This window comes from Epinephelus moara, chromosome 6 (genome assembly GCF_006386435.1).
Source record: "Epinephelus moara isolate mb chromosome 6, YSFRI_EMoa_1.0, whole genome shotgun sequence".
NCBI lineage: Eukaryota > Metazoa > Chordata > Actinopteri > Perciformes > Serranidae > Epinephelus > Epinephelus moara.
The window spans coordinates 35,152,652-35,176,181 of NC_065511.1; the positions used below are offsets into that span (position 1 = coordinate 35,152,652).

General features: G+C 40.9%; 1 protein-coding gene across 3 annotated transcripts in view; it reads left to right on the top strand.

Annotated features, from left to right (window-relative positions):
* Nucleotides 1-23,530, top strand: part of gabbr1a (gamma-aminobutyric acid (GABA) B receptor, 1a) — a 121,772-nt gene that overhangs the window by 28,557 nt on the left and 69,685 nt on the right. For all 3 annotated transcript variants that reach the window (XM_050047968.1, XM_050047967.1, XM_050047965.1), the window contains exons 6-7: nucleotides 1,303-1,320; nucleotides 16,769-16,929. In XM_050047968.1, coding sequence (XP_049903925.1) covers nucleotides 1,303-1,320; nucleotides 16,769-16,929 — 179 coding nt within the window. The remainder of the gene's footprint in view (nucleotides 1-1,302; nucleotides 1,321-16,768; nucleotides 16,930-23,530) is intronic.

Sequence of the window (23,530 nt, forward strand, 5' to 3'; positions counted from 1 at the left end):
TTGATAAGATAAAATAAGTGATTAAGTACATTACCTTGGCCTCTGGTAGATATGTATATTTATGTCTTTAACCCTTCTTCTAACATTTTCTCATCAAAATTGACTGGTCAGTTAATCTTTAATGAAAATGATTGTTAGTTTCAGCCCCAGCACATTTATTTAAATCCCTAACTGATTTATTTTTTTTTGGCAGAGATGTATATTGTAATCAAATAAACAGAACACATCATGTGCCATTTCATCACACAAACATGGCTCACTTAGCTTCAGCAGCCTGCCTCACAGAAATGGGAACACAAGGCTTTAAAGATGATAATTACAAACACCTGCTCTCCCAACGGTGAAACACGGTTGCTAGGCAATAAATGATCCAACCAATCAGAGTGCGGTCCACAGAGGATAGTTCGTACCTTTGACACAGGCAGGTGAAACAAGTCATGAAAACCTGGTTTAAGTACGTACATGATAGGATAAATACTGAATGAATATAAGATGAGAGCGTGAGTGGATATTTGTGATATCATCGACACCCATGAGTGTTCTCGGTTACAACAGTTGGCATGTCTAAAAGGATTTGTCCAAATTAGGGCAACCAAATGAGGATTAAAAAAAAACACACGCACATAGATGAAACAAAGAACTGAAAGAAATGAGATTGCCAACTGGTCATCAGAGGGGTTGGCATGGCAACCAATAAAGTTGCTATGGGAATGGTAGTATTAAAAGGGATGAAAGAGGGAATTATCAGCACAGTTGGACTGACCAACTGAAAGTAGGCGACTTATTGTGTAATAAAAAAATCTAGAAGACGTGTCAGTGCTTCATGATTCACTCGTATTTGTACCTATGATGCACTCTGATTATTTTAGTGTGTGTTTAATTCTTTGTTGTTGGTGCTTTAACATGTTCTGTGGTACTGACGCAACGTAACTGTTTGAGATTTAAAGGTTTTTCTCTCTGTTTTAATGGCAAGTCTGTAAAATATCATGGCATTACATAATATCTGCCACAGTTAGAGACCTCCTGCCAGGAAATGCCTGCTCAGCATGCAGCCAACAGTGCATCTCTCAGCACAGCTACAGTGATGTGTCACTGCCATCTAGTGGAGGGAAATCACTAGATTTTTGAGCTTCACTGCACCAAATCTTTACAAATTATACATTATAAAGGTGAATTATTCAATTGGAAAACATCAGGATTTTCTATCAAATGCTGAAGCAGAATAATCTGTTCTGTTTACACATGAATTGTGTTTTTTAATCAACTGTTCTTTTTCCTTCTTTTCATGTTTGCCGGCCAAAGATGACAGAAACTACACAGGTAGGAATCTTTTATTGTTATAATTGTATCCATGCTAACCAAATTCTGCTACACTGCAGTAGTTAATTAGTTATGTTCTTTTTCTTTAATTTTCAAATTTTGTCATGGACATTAGGGGTGGGAATCCCCCCCTCATGATGCAATAGTATTGGGATTTTAAATGTTTTGCGATATGCTGAGTGTTGTGATAATATATACTGCAATATATTGCAATTCCCCTTTTTTTCAACTGCAAGTTATGTCCCCAAATGAAAACTTTATCATTATCTGTTTTTATCCAGTACGATAAAGTCCTTTAAGTCATTTTTATTGCAGCAATATATATATTTCATGGACTGAAAAAGCAACAACAGTGAGCAGAAGCTTAATTTGTATGTTAATGTGTCTTTACAGGACTAATGATCTATATAGCCAAAAAAATCATACTATGCTGTATCTATTTTTTACCCCACCCGTTATAGACCTACAAATGCCAACATGAAGTTATATAACACTAAAACACGATAATATCAGCTTGTCATTGGCTTTAAAAACAAAAGATAAGATAGACTTTATTGGGTAACACTTTACTTGAAGGTATCTACATAAGGGTGACATGAAACTGTCATAACAATGACATGACACTGTCATGAACTTGTCATAAACATTATGTACATGTCATAAACGTTTATGACTGCTGTCATTAAGTGTCATTCGATTTTGTAATGACAAGTTGACATTGTTTGGGTTGTCTTGATTATGACAACTTGACATTAATTAAAGTGACATTACCAGAAGTTGTCTTTGTCATGACAAGTTGACATTAAATTTGTTTGGGATGTGCTTATAATGACAACTTGACATTAACCAGGATGACATTAACAGAAGATGTCTTTGTCNTGTCGTCCTGGTTAATGTCAAGTTGTCATTATAAGCACATCCCAAACAAATTTAATGTCAACTTGTCATGACAAAGACAACTTCTGGTAATGTCATTTTAATTAATGTCAACTTGTCATTATAAGAACAACCCAAACAATGTCAACTTGTCATTATAAGAACAACCCAAACAGTGTCAACTTGTCATTATAAAAACTGAATGACACTTAATGACAGCAGTCATAAACATTTATGACATGTACATAATGTTCATGACAGGTTCATGACCGTGTCATGTCACAGTTATGACAGTGTCATGTTACTCTTATGTAGATACCTTCAAGTAAAGTGTAACCCTTTATTGTCCCGAAGGAAATTTGTCTTGGGTACATGCTGTACCTGCCGTTAAAAGATACAAAACAGTTATACATACAGTTCCTACATCTATACAGTCCACACACAGAGCTGTCGCTATTCACAGTCCCACACACACAGACTGCCATCAGCCAACAAATTGCACATTGTCCATTGCACCACATGTGTTTTACATAGTTATCCTTAAAACTTACATGGTTATGTTAAAAAAGTATATAAATAAGTATATATGTACATGGATACACACATACATGCATTCTTACATGCACATCATACCTACACATACACATTGTATGGTTCAGATACAGTTAGCTTATATTTAAGGCTTGAATGGACAAGGGGACATATTGGTATCAGCCAACATGCTGATAATATCGGCCAATGTCAGCTTTATAATGAACTATCATAATCGGCCAACATGCTTTTTCTTAATTTGCACAATGAATGAATATTACATACATTGAAAAGCATTGTATTTCCTGTCTCCATCTGCTAGTGGGCCGTCACAATAAGAGTATGTGTGCATAATATGATGTTAATTCCACTAAAACTGGGTAGGGGAAAAAAGTGGATATATCTATCAGTATCGGTTAACGGTGGAAGGACTTGTTACATATCGGCATATCGGATATCGGCAAAAAATCCCTAACTAAAACATACAGTTGCTGTGGTGACACATGTGTACAACATTGACTTCTTACACAATAAATAACACTGCAAAACAGAGAAATCACTGCAACACACAAGGTTCCATGCAGGCAAAATAATAAGAAATAAAGAACATTTAACTAAAAAACATAGCCCTTAAATAACCATATAAAGATTAACAATAAAATATAAAATGTCTCATCTAGATCACATAACAGTGTTTTTTCTCTTCAGACCCTTAAACCTCTCAGTTCCTATATGTAATGGTGGTGTACCTGAATGTTACTGTGCACACAGAGATCTCTTGAGGCACTGCTTGGGGTCAAATGGAGTCGCTTGACCCCGCTTGATTTTGAAAGGAATATACTATAGGCCGCTTTTTTCAGCACTTTATTTATTTCTGTGAGGAAAACTAAATGAAATTGTTATTTTAACATTTAATTATTCAAGATGAAAGGGCACAGTGAAGACATGAACACAAGCTAAATTCATAAAGACTCCTCTCTCTCTGCCAAACAACTTTATCCTGCGCTAATAGAGCTAATAGAACAATGGCTATTCTCTCCATAAAATTTTCTCAATAAAAGAAGCCTTTTAAGTATGTATGATTGTAAAAAGAAACAACATAAGACAAACAATAATCTGCTCAAAATCCATCCAGATTGCTTGTTTTACGCAAATGTCCTGCAGTTAGGTGTTTGAGTTAATTGTACAGTTCTGTACTATTAGTTATGCATTGAAAATAATATGTAGTACCAATAAAATATGTCCTTGAGTCAGAGGTCGTCAATGATTGGAAACCACTGGCTTCAGGCTTTGCAATACTGTGCTGCAGATGCAATATAAACTGTCACCACTAGAGGGCAGCAGCAGCCTAAAGCACTGACAAGTGGTTGTTCTGTAAGTGAAGGTTAAAATCCAGCAGGTAAAATCTGACTGAGTTGGAAAAATAAAGCTTCTTCTACCAACAATTTATCCAATTAAAGTTTTTTTTTCTACTGCTAGAGCCAATATTATTAAAGTTGTAAACTCATTTAAAGAAAATCTTTTTTATATCTAATATTATAACACATACATATTCCAGAGCTGAGAGCACCCCCCAGTTCCTTACCTGCACATTACACGAGGAACATTATTTTTTTACCCCTGAGTATTGAGCAAATCCTTCTTTTATGAATCAAATCACCAAGAGAGGAGATTAAGACGATTTAATTTGCTCATAAGCATTATTAGTAAGGTAGCATTTTCAGCTCAGCTCATCCACACTAACCCCCTCTTGTCTCCATTTAATTTTATTTCCAAAGTTTTAATGAAAATTGTGTATTAGTTTGTCGCTAATCGTTTTCGCTACACTCCTGCCCTCTACCAAGACTAAAAAGGGATTTTGAAAAAGGAGAGCTGTGAGTTTGTCACAGTGCAGGTATAATATAATCAGGTGTGGAATATTCTGCTTACTCACCCCAGCCCTACATAAAGCACTATTAAACCTGTGGTTCTGAGCGAGTTTGCGGCAGGTCATTTCTGTAAATGAACTAATGTGCTTAGCCAGCCTTCCCTGGAAAAATAAAGGGTCAAAACATCCACTAGTTCAGACATTTATCTGATCCCAGGCAGGGATGATGAATACATGTGTTACTGTTGCAGGATGGCTCACCCTCTTGCTCAGTTATGTCACCACATTAGGAATTGGCCAGATATTGAATCATACACTTGCTACAATCCTTGAAAGGATCACAACACTCTAATGAATTAGGCATAGACCTGCACTAGACTTTCACAAGCCAAACACACTTGTTCCCCTCATGCACATACTGCTCATGCGCACTTTATATAAAACGCTAAACTGGGGATATAGTTTCATGCAAGTGATCCCAGAAGTTGCTGATAAAAACTTTCCAAATGCCACGGACAGACTTGACAAACACATAATTAACAAAGCAGCAGAGAACACTGTTTCCTCAAATAGAAATTTCCATCTACTGTCTCAATGCTGACCTCCTTCTGGCTCTGCTCTCTCTCTGTCTCCTCTCCATGTGCCATCACCACCCACTTACTGCCTCCTCAGCGGGAGAAAGGTTAATACCCTGCTCCTGTCTGTGTCTGCTATACCCTGTGTGTGTGCGTTCGTGTGTGTGTGTGTGTGTGTGTGTGTGTGTGTGTCTGCGCACACACATATATGCAGTTGGATTGCATCTCTAGTTTCTGTTTTCTCCAAATGCAGTATAACAAAACCACAGTAAAGGTAAACAGTCAATACAAACAAAGCAGCAAACAACAGGGACATAACAAGCTGCGGCCCAGTCGCCAGAAGAGAATGTTGGCATTGTGCGTTTCTGCAAACCACGCATACATTACATTTGTAATGTACATGTTTCATATGTATCACGTACGTACATACATACGTATCATATCAATATTTATAAAGTGACATAATATATGACCTGACTTTGCTACTGGGAGGTGGAGGGTACAGTGGATGGGCAGACGCCTACCAAGCTGCAGACCATTGTTCGAGACCAACAAACAACCAAACAGGTTATTTTGCAACAAGTCATCGCTGTGTTCCCAGCAGCTTTTTGGCCACCAACCGTGGATGTTTTTTAGCGACCCATCGCTGTGGTTCGCCGGGTATAGTGCCTTGAAGAGCGTGTGTTTCTTACTGAGACGTCACTGCATTTCAAGTCAGTATTGTGCCACCAAAAATGGGTATGAGTATGTCTTTACCATAACCAAGTGGTTTTGGTACCTAAACCTAACCACGTTAACCACAGTGCTGTTGACATGTAAGGAAATGTTAAATGTAATGTATCCACTAGGCTACATAATAATGTACAAATGTGACATATCTGTGGTTTGTAGAAACGTACAATGCCAACATTTATTCTGGCCACTGGGTTGATGCAGTATAAACATATGTATATGTACATGTACACTATATTATATATTTTTAGATTATACATTATATTCTAGATTTAGACAGTATATGTATATGTACATGTACACTATATATTATATACTTTTTAGATTATATATATTTTAGATTGAAACAGTGTATACATATCTATATGTACATGTACACTATATATTATATACTTTTTATATTATATATATTTTAGATTTAAACAGTGTATACATATGTATATGTACATGTACACTATATATTATATACTTTTTATATTATATATATTTTAGATTGAAACAGTATATACATATCTATATGTACATGTACACTATATATTATATTTTTTAGAATATACATGTTATATATTAGATTTGGACAGTATAAACATGTATATATATACACTATATATTATATTATACTATATTATATATGTTATATTTTAGATTGAAACAGTATATACATATGTATACGTACATGTACACTATATATTATAATTTTAGATTATATATATATTATATTATAGATATAGACAGTATATACATATGTTTATGTACATTCATACTATATATTTTATTTTTAGAATATAAATATTATATGTTAGACTTAAACAGTATATGTACATGAATACTATATATTTTTAGATATTATACATTATATTTTAGATTTAGACAATATATACATATGTAAATGTACATGTATATATATGTTATTTTTTTCATTTAAACAGTATATACATATGTATATGTACATATACTCTGTATATTTTTAGATTTTATATATATATATCATATTTTAGATTAAGACAGTATATACATATGTATATAGACATGTACACTATATATTATATTTCTAGATTATATATGTTAAATTCTAGATTTAGACAGTATATACATATGTACACCATATATTGTATTTTTAGATTATATATATTATAGTTTAGATTTAAACATGAAATACATATGTATGTGTACATGTACACTATATATTATGTTTTTAGATGATTCTATTTAATAACAATCTTATAGTATTATTGTAAATTACAATATAGAAGCTTGAACAGGCATTAAATCATTATTATATTCGTCAAGTCCATCTTCCAGTTGCAGTCAAAATGAAAACTCAAAAAAAAAGAAAGAAAAGAAAATTGCCAGTGGGATAAAAATGTGTGTTTGTGTCTTTTGAGGCAGATTACTTTTTTTCCAGCATGTTTTTCGGATGTGTGTGTGCCTGACAAAGTTTCATTTTTAATAGAGTAATTTGATAAAAACTGAGAAGTTCTTATCAAATGTTGCTAAAGCGAAAATAATAACTGCATTTGTTGGTGGTTTAATACACATTTTGGTGCACTGCTGGGGAGTATTTACAGCAGCAGGACAGTGTCTGTGGGACTCAAAATAAACTACAGTGCCCGTGTTCATCGTAATCAAAGCACATGCAGGCTCATTGAAGTGTTTTTAACTGTTTTTTGACAACAGTAGAGCTCTACGGCGAAGAAGACTCAGATACAGCAGACTCAGGCAACACAGAGAGTAGTAGTACTCATCTTTTTATGGGATCTGTTGAAAATAAGACAAAATATTCCCACCCTCATCCTTTAAAGGGACAGTTCACCCCAAAATCAAAAATACATATTTCTTCTCTCACCTGTAGCGCTATATATCACTCTTGATTGTTTTGGTGTGAGTTGCTGAATGTTGGAGATATCAGCTGTAGAGATGTCTGACTTCTCTTTTATGTAATGGAACTAGATGGCACTCAGCTTGTGGTGCTCAAAGCACAAAAAAAAAACATTTGCAAAATTCAACAGCAATGTCTCTTTTCAGAAACCACGACTTGGTTACTCAAGATAATCCACAGATCTTGTTGTGAGCAGTTTTATGTGGGAGCTATTTTCTTTCTACTGAACTACACCTGCCAACAGAAGCATGCACACGGCACAATATACTGCTAGCTCACCTAGCTTCACTGAGCTAGCTAACGTTACAGCTCAGCCGCGGAGGACACCATTAATGTTTACATCTTGCTGTGTCCCGAGCAGGAGCCTCTTGTCCATGAGTAGATGCACGCTTCCTTCTGTGCAGTGATATGGTTGACTGGTGTAGTTCAGTAGAAAGAAAAATAGTCCCTATAGGGTTGTCAAATGATTAATAGCTGAAATACGTAATCAGGATTTTTATTAAAACTATTATGTTGCATTTCAAAACAGTTTTGAAGTCAATATTAACAACATAATGCCATTCTCACCAGAGCGTCTTCATTGGGAATCAGATCAATGCAAGGTTTGATGCTTTTTAAATAAAGTGGGGATGCCGGACAGTTCATTCATTTTCTGTAACTGTGTATCCTGTTGGGGGTTACGGGGGGGCTGGAGCCTATCCCAGCTGACATTGGGCGAGAGGCGGGGTACACCCTGGACAGGTCACCAAACTATCACAGGGCTGACACATAGAGACAGACAACCATTCACACTCACATTCACACCTACAGGCAATTTAGAGTCACCAATTAACCTGCATGTCTTTGGACTGTGGGAGGAAGCTGGCGTACCTGGAGGAAACCCACGCTGACACAGGGAGAACATCACACTTCCCCACCATGGGTTCGAACCAGGAACCCTCTTGCTGTGAGGTGACAATGCTAACTGCACTGCACCACCGTGCTGGTCAGTTACAAATAATTATAAAATAGACAGATAAGAGCTCTGTCAAACCATAGGTCACAAAACAATAAAGCAAACAGAAAATGATGGAATATATCACCAAAAAACAGCACTGCACAAATACAACAACAAATAGACCACAACTTAACTTTTTCAAGACTGCAAGACTGATTTGGTGCGGCTTCTGCAGTGATGCAGGCGCTGCGCCGGTCCATCTGTGGTGAAGAGGGAGCTGAGCTAGACGGTGAAGCATTCGATTTACTGGTCCATCTACGTCCCAACCCTCACCTATGGTCATGAGCTCTGGGTAGTGACCGAAAGAATGAGATCGTGGATACAAGCGGCCGAAATGAGTTTCCTCCGTGGGGTGGCTGGGCTCAGCCTTAGAGATAGGGTGAGGAACTCGGACATCCGGAGGGAGCTCGGAGTAGAGCCGCTGCTCCTTCACATCGAAAGGGGTCAGTTGAGGTGGTTCAGGCATCTGATCAGGATGCCTCCTGTGAGCCTCCCACTGGAGGTGTTTCAGGCACGTCCCACTGGTAGGAGGCCCCGGGGTAGACCCAGAACATGCTGGATTGATTACATAGCTCATCTGGCCTGGGAACGCCTCGGCGTCCCCCAGGAGGAGCTGGACAACAATGCTGGGGAGAGGGACGTCTGTGGTGCTTTGCTTGGCCAGCTGCCCTCGCTTTTTCCCCCTGCAGGTGCATATTACTTTTGACTTGTTAAATGAGCCATCCGGGAGTTTTTTAAGGTGAAATGAGCCATTAAAAAAGCATATTGGTGTCTTATTGTCCATCAATGCAGCAGCAGAAAGCAGAAAGCTGCTGCAGCGATTTTACTAGGGTGCGTTGTACGCACAAAAATGTATGATCGGGTCTTAATCGTATCGCAATTAACGTGTTAATGCTGACAGCCCTAAGTTCCTACATGAAACTGCTCACAACAAGGTCTGTGGATTATCTCAAGTGAGTGAGTCATGATTTCTGAAAAGAGACATTGCTGCTGAGTTTTTCAATTTAATTCTTTTTTGTACTTTGAGCACCACAAGCTGAGTGCCATCTAGTTCCATTATATAAAAGAAAAGGCAGACATCGCTACAGCTAATATCTCCGACACTCTGCAACTCAGACCAAAGCAATCAAGAGCGATAAACAGCACTACAGGTAAGAGGAAAAATATGTATTTTTGATTAGAGGGTGAACTCTCTCTTTAAAATCTGTATCACATTGGGACTGTAGCAGTGCTTTAATCTTGGCATGTGACTTATCTGTTCAGTGTCACATGATGTCAAAACTTTAACCCAGGCAAACTGTTCATAAGCAGGTGCCTTGAGAATGGAGGTTGCCCCAGAAGGAATTAAAAACATGATTCACGCTCCTCACCTGATGTAAATGTGAATTTGAGCCTCTCACGTGGCGATAAGGGACTTTTACAGCTGATGAACAGAGTCAAAACATTCTGATAGTGATGTAGCAGAAGGTATTCATTTTTTCATAGCTGCATTCATAACAATACACTATTGCTCAACCAAATGTTGCTATAAAGCTATGCCCTAGTGGCAGGGTATTGTTTTTTTTACAGTCGAACAATGAACTTATTATTCTTAACTCCCTTCAACCCTGATACTCAGGCATGATATATGACTCTAATAACTGCGGTGCTGCAGAGTATTGGAAACTAGGTAGTGTGTGGTGTGCTGCTGCTGGACAAATTATGTAATGATGATACTGTATTGAAGTTAGAGCTTTTTACTGCATGATGAACTGTGTTTTTATAGCATGCTGGCCAACGTTTATGTGTCTGTAAATTGATGTCATTCCAAAAATACTGGCCCTGTAATGTGTAAATACAGCTTGAGTTTTCACCTTGCCCATCTGGTACAACAGGCAAAGTTAGACAAACATGAAGAATGCATTATGAAACACTCACTGACTGCAAAGAAACTGGATCCGACTTTTACTGTCAGCATTGCAGAAAACCTTACGTTGAAAAAACATCATCGTCTTGGAAACTGGAAAATGTCTGATTGATTTTACACAGTATATTTTGTCAGAGTATTTTCACAATGATTTGGATTGCTCCCTGAATGACATGTGCTCTGCAGGTGAAGGACAATGTAATCTGGTGGTTGTGTTAAAAAGGGAACATTCAAAACAGTATTTTGCCCACTAACACATCTGCCAGGAGGAAAACAGGCCATTATCCTGAAGGATGCCCAGTGTGCAAACTGCACACACACAAACATACAGTACAAGCCCCTCATTAAAGAGGCTCAGCAACATGTTACAGCACCCATGTCTCCATCGCATCTTTCCCAGGCTATGCTACAGTTAATGTCTCCTCTGAATGTGGCATTTGCCACCATGGGGGTTGTTAACACTGTGCTGCCCGATGTTGGTGCGTCTTGCATGTACTGGCTGTAGGATTATGGAGCGAAAAAAAGCATATAAAGTTCACGGCTGAATAATTGATAGTGCGTTGGATGGGTCACGGCGTGGCAGCGAGGATGAGGAGGTGGAAGTGGAAGGCAAATGCCAGCAGATGATCACTACACTCACCTCAGCCTGTGAGGGCTTGTTAGCAGCTGGATCTGAATAGCTCTCTGCTACATGGAGATATCCAGATAATGAGATTTGGGTAATGAACCAGAGTTATATAATAGTCATATTCCATCGCCTAACTACAGAGGGTTTTTAATTTAGTCTGGAGAAATAATGGTCTTCTCCTCAATTGCTGCAATAAGTAATTTTCAAAAGGGAACTTTAACACTAACATTACATTGCAATTAGAGCGCTTACACGGGAACTACAAAAACATGAGCATGAAATGGAATAAAAGTGAAGTCAATAATCCAAATATGCCGCATTGAAAATGGCCACAAAGCATTGTTGGCAAAGTCTTGTTCCGAGATAATGAGCTGTTAACCTTTAGATGTAACATTTCTCAAAGGATTCATTGATATCAAATGATGTTGGCAGATGTGTCTCCAAAATTGTCAAAAGTTCATTTTAGGAAATTAGTGTATGATCACTCCGTTTTAAATGTAAAGGCTTAAAGGCCATTGTGCCTGAGTCTATGGTGTTTTCAGACTGAAGGCACTTATTTATAGTTCAAAGAACCTAATTCTCCCTTGTCTGTTGTGTCCGCACAGCAGGAACGATCTTTTTAACCCCCTTTTTCAGAGTAGGTACTCTCCCAGCACAAGAGTGGGTCTGCTCCATTTCAGCGCACTGGTGCTCCACTTAACAAGTAACGGCGAGGGCCGTGAAAGCTGTTTAAAGGGAGTGTAATCTGTCAGCCAGCGGCAGCAGCCACGTAATTGTCAGCTGACAAAACAAACATCAATGCGGGCCTGCAGGGCAAAACCCGTGGTAGTTTTCCGAGTTGACAAATAATTGCTTTCATTAACAGTAATGTTCACAATATGATTTTATGTGTCTGAATAATGTTCATCAGTTTTCTGTCTTATCAATCTCCCTTGACTTGTTTGTGTTTGTATGGGCCATGCGGTCGTGGTGATGTGACGACTACTACTGGGTGCACCACAGGCGTGCGCGGGCGTAGTAATAGAGACAGAGCCCATTTAAGTCCCGCCCTCACCAGAGGTCAAAACAATTCATTGCTCTCCACTGATTTTGTTTTGAGTGAAGGTGCCTCCTTGTTTTTTCCATCTACTAGCAAACAACAGAAAAAGCTGGTGTATGATGGAGTGCACTATCAACAGAGTAAAGATTTAAGTTTTTATAAGCTGCTGAACCCCAAAAAAAGAGCTTTAAAGTGGATAAAAGTTGATAAGGATATAAGGCATGAGCAGGGAGAATGGGAAAACTGTAGCATCCTGGTACTAAGTATACTGTGGGCAGCAAGCACGTTGCTAATTGGATCAGACAAACTGTTGAGGTTGAGGCTAACTAAGCTTTGCAAGACCTGGTTTTGATGTTTGTTAGCTCAAATGATGATCTTACCTGGTGATTCAAATAGCTGTAAATATCAAAGTACAGTGCTGTGAAAAAGTATTTGCCCCCTTGCATATTTGTCACACTTTCAGATCATCAAACAAATTTTAATATTAGACAAAGATATCCTGAGTAAATACAAAATGCAGTTTTTAAATGATGATTTCATTTATTAAGGGAAAAAACCTATCCAAACCTACCTAACCCTATGTGAAAAAGTAATTGCGCCTTCCTTGTTTAAAGGTGCTGTATGTAAGAATGTGGCCAAAACGGTTACTGCACTCAAATTCAAAATACTGCCGCGAGTTGTGTCCGCCCCCCCTCCCCTACAGATTTGAGGTTGCTGGACAGCGGCACGCTGGAGACTGATTTGTTTGTCCACGGGCGGCTGCCGTGGCAGGGCCGCGTCGCTGCGTCCTTGATCTTCGGTTTTCCAGCGGACCGTTCGAGCAAGTCCGGCTTCTCTGCTGCTAACGCTGCTGCCGGGATACAGCTGAGGAGGAGCCAGCTGCTAATGCTATGTACCGGGACACTGCTAATGCTGCTTGCCGTGCTGCTGTAGCTCAGTCGTAACTGTAACTGATGCTGAGACTCTACTGACTGCGTGACTGGTAGACGGCGGTGGGTGGCACAACAGGCCAAAACACAAATTCAAAACATAAACATGATTTGCGGACCGTAAAATATTTTTTAAATGCAAATATTCTGGCTGTACTATTGTTGTCGGTGAGATCAGTATGTTATATGAACATTATTCCTTAGTCATACATATTAGGACATATTAGGAGGATTTCACGACTATTTGCTATAGATTTCTTACATATAGCTCCTTTAATCAGGAATTAACTGTGATTAACCACATTTTTTGGAAAGCAGAGTTCAGTTTCACGAGCCACACCCAGGTCTGATTACCGCCAGACCTGTTGAATCAAAAAATCACTTAAATAGAACCTGTATGACAAAGTGAAGTCGGCTAAAGATCTCAAAAAGCAGCACATCATGTCGCAATCTAACGTTCAAGAACAAATGAGAAACAAAGTCATTGACATCTATCAGTCTGGAAAGGGTTACAAAGCCATTTCTAAGACTTTGGGACTCCAGCGAACCACGGTGAGAGCCATTATCCACAATTGGAGGAAACTTGGAACAGTGATGAACCTTCTGAGGAGTGGCCGGCCTACCAAAATTACTCCAACAGACAAAACAAAACACAAAAACAGCTCAGAACAAGAAAAATGGAGGAGAACGTGGATATTACTAAGCGTGTGCGACAGTGGAAATACACATGATTTTGTGTTATCAATGTAATGTTGCTATACCAAACCCTGGATAGTGAACGGCACGTCACTTCAGCGTTGTGCAAATGAAACCGCTCTACAGCTAGCAGTTCCTCTCAGGGAGACTCCAGAACTGTGTGAATGCATGGTCAAACGTCTTTTTTTGTGTCGGAGCTACAGATAGGGACTGTGCTGGATGTAAACAGAGGGTTCAAACAGGTGCACAGGGAGTTCAGTCTCTTTCTCATCTACACGAAGTGAAATAAAATCCGCCATGATTGATGCTCCCTGCCACATTTTTTTGCTGATTTCTCAAAGCAGTTTCTGGAGCATTTTATAGACTTGGCTGTGCAGAGGAGGTGGAGATGAAATGGTCTATGAATTAGCAGAGGTGGTTACAGAGCAGAGTTGCTCATTGCTTGTGTGTGCGAGCCCAGTAAGCAGGGAGTTATTGATTTGCAGGTCAGACAGCATCTATGTTAAAAGCAGGCAAAAGATCACATGTAACTACTGTTGCAGCAGTATCTAAATGAATACGGTTGATTGTCAGGTTCAAACAGTGTAACGAGAGTATTTCAACAATGCCACCAGCTTTTGACAAGATTGAAATATCTGAACAACTATTGGCTGGGTTTGCATACGTTTATGGTCCCCAGAAGATGAATCCAACTGACTTTGGTGATCCCCTGACTTTTCTTGTAGAGCCACCATCGAATCAAATGGATTAGTTTTGGTCCATACATCCATGCCCCCCCCCCCCAGGATTAATCTTAAAAACATTTATGACTCAGTGTCATCGTCAGGTCATAATTAAAATGTCTAATCTTACAAGAGGGCGGTGGTGCAGTGGTTAGCATTGTTGCCTCACAACAAAAGTGTTCTTGGTTCGAACCCAGCGTGGGGGGGCCCCTCCGTGCAGAATCTGCATGTTCTCCCTGTGTCAGCATGGGTTTTCTCCGGGTACTCCGGTTTCCTCCAACAGTCAAAAGACATCGGTGACTCTAAATTGTCCGTAGGTGTGAATGTGAGTGTGAATGGTTGTCTGTCTCTATGTGTCAGCCCTGTGATAGTCTGGTGACCTGTCTAGGGTGTACCCTGCCTCTCACCCAATGTCAGCTGGGATAGGCCTCAGCCCCCTCGCGGTTCCCAACAGGATAAGCGGTTATGAAAAATTAATGAATGAATCTTACAGGATGTGAACACAGTCCTCTCGGGTGAAAGTCGGTGTTTGATTGACCCATCCTACGCAGACTTTCGCTGCCTTAACTTTCATTCTTGTCCCCTGATGCCACCGAGCGCCGTTGAACTATAACGACTGCTCGTGTATCATGCCAACTTTACTGGACGTTTTTTTGTGTGCGTTGGAACCCAAGCGTTAAATTTCAACGACTTCTTAGCAAGACTGGGTTGTACTGACAGACATCTGACAAAGGTAATACAGTCAGGATGGATAACTACCTCATTCAACCCTGCTTCTGAAAAAATCTGAACTGTCCCTTTAACCCAGATACGTCACTATTTAGCCTCCTGTACTGATGCATTGATCACAGATTGATTATAGACGCACTAGGCAACAATGAGAGCCAGCGGCAGCAGCAAGTGGTGGGAGTAAGAATCCAAACGCAAAGAAGAAAATGTGACAAAATGAGGTTGTGTGGGACTCTGGTGGAATGGATGTACTGTTTAAGTTAAGCGCAGCGTGTAACTCATTAGAAAATCTTTGAGGAGATTTCGCCCAGAGCCCCCTCCCAACCACTCATCCCTCCCTCTCTCTCTCTCTCTCTCTCTCTCTCAGCATACATTTCAGACTTGTCCTGGCTCCCTCTCCCTCCTCTCCCGCCTCTCTCACACACACTCTCAGCCTGCCGGTGCTGCAGTGGATCAGACGCAGAGCTCTGGCGCGCCTGCTTTTCCGCGGCAAATCGTTTCATCTGTTGGAATACGGCTGCGTTATAGGGGGGAGATGCTGCCTGCTATTTCCGCTGCTTCAGCTCTCAGTTCACAATCCAGCTTTTTATTTTTTTTTTATAGCCGCAGCTCCCAATCCACACTCATCTGACCCGGTTGACGTGTTCTGCGCGGACTCCAGCGCCTAATTCGCGCGTCCTTCTTTTGCGTAAAAGTCGTGAGTAAGGGACGCGCTGTCCAATATTCATGATTGTCTGCGAGTAGAAAGCGATGCGTTAGTTTAGTCACGCCAAATGTGTGGAATTGCATAGAAATGAGTTGGATTGCAGGATTGAAAACTTGACTGATGAGCATCTCGAGGCGAGCAGCAGCGTGTCCTCGCATGATCGCTACGAGCTCTGCAAAGTAAAGCCTAACTGAACTGTGTTTGACTTTGTCCCGAAAATATATCCAGCATGCCATGTATAATTAACCACGCATTATGCTAAATTATACGCCGATTTAATTATTTACTCGATTCGCTAAACACTTGCATTTAAAAGTAAATAGTCTGCTTACATGGTATCTGCCTGCAAAGCTCAACGTTAAATCCAAACTCGACCTTTCTTAAAGGAGCCGGACACGTGTTGAGTCCACACAAATTTAGTTGCAAAATTTGCACATAAAATAAGCTCTTACCGGCTTGGCTCTGCTGCAGCACCGGGGCAAACTTGCTCCAGATCAGCTCACCTTGAACCTTGAACCATGCCGGTGACTTGCAGAAGTCCTCCGCGGGTAACTCGCGCAGCCCGCGGGCATGCGATGTTCCTCCTCCGGGCATCTCTCATCGTCCTTCTCCTTCTCTGTCCACGGCCATCCGCAGGCAAGAAGAAGCTGTACATCGGAGCGCTGTTCCCCATGAGCGGAGGCTGGCCCGGCGGTCAGGCGTGCATGCCCTCCGCTCAGATGGCCCTGGACCTGGTGAACAACAGGAGCGACATCCTGCCCGACTACGAGTTGGAGCTCATCCACTACGACAGCATGGTGAGTGAGTGCATGTGGAGGAGAGTCAGAGGAGGTGCGCACTTAAGTGATGTGAGGTGTCAGTCAGTGAGGGATCTAATCATCTGCCTCCCAAATTATCAGGAGGAGTAACTGACTGTTGTGTCATTTTTAAATATGCTGCATTTGTTGTGTTTCACTTTGTTCCCTCTTGCAACCAAACAGTGTTTTCTGACTTTATGGAGCTTATTATATTTCCCACTCTGGTTTTCTCCAGAGTCATGGCAGGTATATTAAATGTCACTTTGCCAATACAACAACACAGGCTGCCCTTTTTTTTTTTTAAGGAACACCTGCCTTTTTCCCCAAGTCACAGATCTCCAAGAGGAGCTTTCATGAAAGGTCACCCCGCTGATAACTAACCCTCAAGTCTTCGTTCTGCTCCACAAAGGGGGCTGCCATGCCACGTACAGTGCCAGTTTTGTGCTAAATGAACAAACACACCTCCTGCTTGTTGCTCATCAATCATTAATCACGGTGGTATTTTAAAATGTCAGCATTATCAACCACTATAAATCCAATATCCGCCCCCCGACTGGTTTCATTTCCCCTCGCTGCCCCAGATTACCACCCACTACTCTGACATAGGCTTTAATCAAAAAGCACATTATTTATCTTGGTTAAAAAAAGAAGCTGTAGTTGTGTCTTGTTGCTGCCTCTCCTAATTGTTATTCTGAAAGTTTTCCCCCCCAAAAGGACCCATTTTTCTCAACAGCGGGATGACACATGAAAACAATTACCGGATATCCCCCCCTGTCTTCTCTCTTGAGGGTTATTATCAATCATGCTGCAGGACAGATGCCTAGAGAGAGGCTGGGGCACCAAACAGTTAACTGCACTGGGACTGGTTAGAAATTTGCTACGAGCTTTATTCTGATTGGTGTACAAGGCTCTGCATTGGAATCCTGTTAAACAGAATAGCAGGGAGAGAGAGAGAGAGCAAATGTGTGTGTGTGTGTGTGTGTGTGTGTGTGTGTGAGAGAGAGAGAGAGAGGGAGAGTTGGCATGGCAACACAGTTACTCTTGAAGCAAACCACAGAAACAAATAAGGTTTCAGCTCTGTGAAAATAAGTGTGCAAATTCATATGCTGGATGTATGCAGAGCTGATAGTACAGTGCATGCTTATTCACATTCTGTCATGCATACACCTTGTTCTTTGCAATCAAATGCTAAACAGATCCAATGTGTGTGTGTGTGCACCCTCTGATTACAAGTGTAGTGAAGCAGGCAGCTGCAGATGTAGCTGCCATGAACATAAAGATAAAGCAGTGGCATGAACAGATTTCATAGGGATTGGGAAACATCACTCCTCGTGCTTCAGGAGTCACTGGCGCCTCCGGCTCGATAAATAGATGCAGATCCTTTGAATAGAACAGCTCAAAGAGGCTGGTACAACATTGTCTGAGTGACGCTGGTTAATTCCTTGAATTAAGTCAAGGGGGGAATTTATTGCTCCTGCTCTGGGTACAGTGTGTTTGGAATGGGTTCTTTTTTAACCTTCTCATCGCAAACGCTTTTCACCTGGCTGGAATAGTAATGAGGATCTTACACTCTGAGAGGCAGAAAGCAATTATAAGAATAGGGATTAATTAGCTATGATATTTACGTGCAGCTAGTACGACTCATTCCTTTTCCTTGTTTGGCCAGAGAGCGAATCTCCACCTCGTGAGCACAACTCCTTGTTTAACTGTGAGATTAAGACAAGGGCGTTACTGGCCCTTTGTTTGCCTGCATCTCAAGATCAAGGCTGGAGAAGCATAATTATGCAGCACAGTCTCTTGACCTGAATTTATCATGATGAGGAACTTTTATTTTGCGTCTTTTAAAGTCTAACAGAGTTTGACTCGTATTTAGCGAACAGGTGCCTTAACACACATTTACACACACACCAGTGCGCGACCATTAGGGTTGGGAGTATCAAGCGATGTCCTCAGTTTGTTCAACATCATACAATATTCATGAAGCTCAACACTTAATCCCAGCCTGTCCCTTTAATAGATGCAGATACCCCGTGGTAGCAGAACGGCTTGTTTCTCTGGCTATTCTGGCGACAGCATCAGACTATTTACAGCCTTCTGAGATCTACACACACACACACACACACACAAGGACAGACGCGTACACACACATGCAGTACGTTCAGACACACACTCTCCGCGCAGGCCGTTGCCATGGATATATCAAAGCCGAGACTGCAAACTTTGATCAATTATTAACAGTGATGGAGTGAGACAGTGGAGATACAGAGAAATGGTGAAACAAGGTGCTTCCCTCACTTCCGCCCTTTATTTTAATTGGCAGCCGTGACACTGTTTCCCCATCCACTGTGGCACAACCAGTATTCATCACTGGTCCTCATGCATGTCCATTGGCATACAAGCCTGGAGTCGGGTGCCAGACGTAATTATGAGGAAATTAGGAGATGTAGCTGCGCATGCTTTGAGATTCAATACATCGGCTGTCCCCCAGGGCCCTTATCTTATCCTCTCTACACACTCTTTTTATATTATTCAATCTGGAGTGTAATTAGAGAGTGTATTGTGACGAGTCAGTGTCTTCTCCCGTCTTCTCCCCAGCGCAGGGAACCTGCAGTTTCTTTCAAAGGTTTTCGCAAGCTGGGTTTGACTGATTGGAGAGGCTGCATGTTAACATCGACACTGATATTGGCTCGGGGAATTTCAACACCAAGGACAGCTACAGAAGTGGCGGCGCTATGTCACGTATGTGTGTAGCTGTACAAGTGCATTTTTACGACCGTGTACACACACTCGCACTAATCCGTGTGTGTGACGGTGAATGTGTATGTGAATGGCATCGGAGGCCGTCAATCCAGGTGCTCTCATGAGCCAAGGAGGGCTAGAAATGAAAGTGGAAATGGTGATGACCCCAGGGGGTTGTAGAAGACAGACCTCTAAGAATAGCAGATATTCTTCAACCTTTATGGCACACCTGCCAACACCTCTGTTTCTCGCTCTCTATTTTTGTTTTTTTATACGAGAGACTGTGTGCTTTTTCACCTCTTTCAGCACCGTGCCTCCCTTTTGTTACCAAAAGGTTTCATTTCATACGTTCATAGAAACACTTGAATGATTGAAAGGTTCAGGTACGGAGTCTGACGCTGTTTTACAATTGTGTTTGAGAATAGACCTTGATTATATTCCTTAACAGCCTGTAACTAACTGTAAGGGGTGAAACAGCTCAATTAATCGAAGCACCAAAGTCAAGTGCGAGGTGTTGGTTTTGCTCCTCTGTTTGCTTTTACATTAAAGGGAAACTATTTCCCCATGTCTTTGTGTCTAAGTGGCTAACAGTGACAATTATTTTTTTAATTGGTCCAGTATTGAGAGAGACCGCTGCAGTCATAGCTGCAAAACAGGCTGCAATGTAACTGCTATTGGCAATTGTTTATTGGCAATCTACATACATTGACAGTGTCTGTTTTTGCCACCGACAGGCTCAGATTGTTAGAAGTGTCTGACAACATTACAGAAGGGACTCTATAGAGCAGGGATGTCCATACTTTTTAATGGGGGCCAGATGTGACAATAGCTGCTTCTGGCATCATATGCGTTATTAAAAAAAAAAAAAAAAAATCAAATACAAATTAGATAAATGCAACTGTTTCTTTCAGTGGAAAAAGTATTAACTTTGCCACCTCTCCTGAAAGTGGCATCCCTCGCTGGCGACTTTACGCTTCTTTGCTACGGCCATGTCTGCTGTTTACCAGGAAATGTCTGTTGCTAGGTAACCACTTGTTGCTGGTTTACCATCTGTTTATGAAAATACAGTAGATCTGCCTGCATAGTTGGTGCATGTCTATTAACTGTATGATAGTCCTGACATCATGATGTGAATGGAAAAATACAAAGTGAACTTGCATGATTAGCCATATATGGTGTATTTTGAGAGACAGGCCGCGGACCATCTAGAATCGGTCTGCGGGCCACAATTGGCTCGTGGGTCAGACTGTGCCAAATCATCTCATTCACGACAATACCAGTATAAGTTTTAGTTTGGACGTGTTGGCATACTGACATCATGCTGTTTTCCACTGTTATCCACGGTAACAACAAGCATGGCTGAAAGCAGTCCGCGGTGGTTCCAAAAAGAGGAGCAGCTTCAGTAGTGTGGAACAAACTGTGGCGTCCTGAATGTTTTATGAACAGCCCCGGACTTCTCAGACTCTTTTAGTGACTTACTGCTCAGAGGGAACTCATTCAGCGGCTCCTCTGGCAGCAGCACAGCATCTCTCCCTCTCCTCCCTCGCTGTGCGCACAAGTTGTAGTCGAGTGATTTTGTCATATACCTTTGGTAATGTAAACCTACGTGATGCTCACAGCCTTGACAAAAAACTCCATATATGTGAATGTGTGATAGTTGTGGTATCATAACAGCCTGTCACAGGTTACAGTGTGATGATTAGAGGAGAAATGGCAGAGCATAAAGGTCCAGGTGGAAAAAAAACAACTCAGTCATTTAGGATTTTGCTAAAAGAAGGAAATCACCTGTTGATCTATATATATATAGATCCCAGGGGACATTTTTTGTATTTGGGAGCTGTTTAAATGTGTAATTTGTGGTAGATTTCATTTTGTTGAACTATTAATATTGTAACAGAATCTGAATCTCACTCAGAGTTACTGTTGTTCACAAACTAAAGACATGAGAGAGCATTTTTCTTTGTTGGGTTGGTGCGGGGAGCAGTGAGACCTGGCATTAGGGGAGTGTCTGTGGGACACCAGAGATCACTGTCTAGCCTCCTGGAGGTGTCGTGGGACCAACTAGACGAAACACTGGTGAAAGGAGGTTCACACCCGATGACCCCAAAGACATGTTAGTTATCACTGCTCACTAGTTATCACTGCTCACTGGTCTGTATAGTTAAGCCTTGCCATAATAGCTTATGATAGGGCTTAGGATGTTATTCACTGAGTGCTGATCCTTTCTCTAGAGCACAAACTTCTTGTGTTTATTTGAAATAATTTTTACTGAATATTTGTCCCCGGTCTCCCCTGATGAACCCTTCAGTCGCAGAGACAAAACAGCTCAAATTCTGGAGAGATGCAGATGAAAAAGAACTGCTAAACATAACGATGCCATATTGGTGGGGTGGACACAATACAGGACAAAAAACACTGTCAGAAAACAGCGGAGTGTATCGCAGCCTCTACAAAAGCGTTGTGTGGTGCTGGACGTCAGGTTAGCAGTAAACCGTAAATGTAGCAGTGAATGTTCAGTGTGAGCTACAGTATGTCAGACCAGTGAAGCTACTTTAATGGCGCGTATTGATCGGCTGTTTTGATTTGCCTTCAAACTATTTAGAACAAATAAAGTGTCCGATCCTTTGCAGCGCCCTTGTCTGCGAGGGTTCAGTTGTATTCCTTGTTCGTCCCAGACTCTGGCTGCTTAACGAACAAATAGCGAGCTAATTGCACACTAACAACACTAACAAATAGACTGGATCAGCTAAAGGTAAAGAAAATGATTTCATGTCCCTGTAGGGTCTTTTCTGTCATGATGTCAGACACTTTAAATTGACATAAATTGGTGGTGCACAACTGCCTGCAGGGTTTACTTTGCAGCCTGTTTCGCTGCTGCCGGCTGCAGCGGTCTCTCTCAATAGTGGATCAGTTTAAAAAATTGCTGTCCTCAATCACGTAGACACAAAAACATGTGAAAATAGAGTCCAGTTGAAAAAATACTTTAGTTTCCCTTTGATTACATTCATTTCAGTAGCAAAATTTAAGTCTTTATTCAAGCGTCTGGTTCAGTAATCTTGCAGATTGAGAGACTTGTTTTATACGTCATGATTAATGAATTTTAAAGCTTTTCAAAGGTGTTTGTCCACCAGTGATTGAGTTTGGCATTCATTAACCTGCTTCTGTAACTACATTTAAAAAACGCATTCTACTGGGATGCCAGTTTTGTTCCAATTTAAAAGAATAATCAAAGTTTTAATCTAAAATATTTCTGTCCTGATGGCAAGATAATTTGCAGAGAAATAGTTCTGACCAAACAAGTTGAGGGATGATACTTAAATAACCTCTTCAAGGTCAGAGTCTGCACTTCATTAGTGAATTTGTACACATTATAAGCAGTGAGTAATTAGGAAATTTTATGAAAAAACAAGCTGTTAGAGTCAGAGTATAGTTAAAACACAGTAACACCAGAAAGCTAACAAGCTTCTTCTCAGCATGCAGCCAGCCCACAGCCACAGTGACAGAGAACACAAACAACCTTCGGGAAAGACGGTATTTAAAAAAAGGTCTGTGCGTCAATCTGCATCTCCTTCACATGCTAAGATAACACGGCAGTTTGTTTTATTAGGAGGAGGCAACCAACAGGCTGCGGGTTTGACCCCTGCAGCAGCTGATTTTCGCGGAGAGGAGGAAGTGATCTGTGAAAATCAGCTAGTGATTGATCGGGAGGAAAACCTGCAGCTTCTCGCCCCGGCATTGCACAAGGTTGCCTATTCCTATATGGCATCAATACTGTGAAGCTGCTCTCCAGGTCAATATTAATGCAATTAACCCAGTGGACTGAAGATGGTCAGCAGTGCATGGAGACAGACTCAATGAGTAA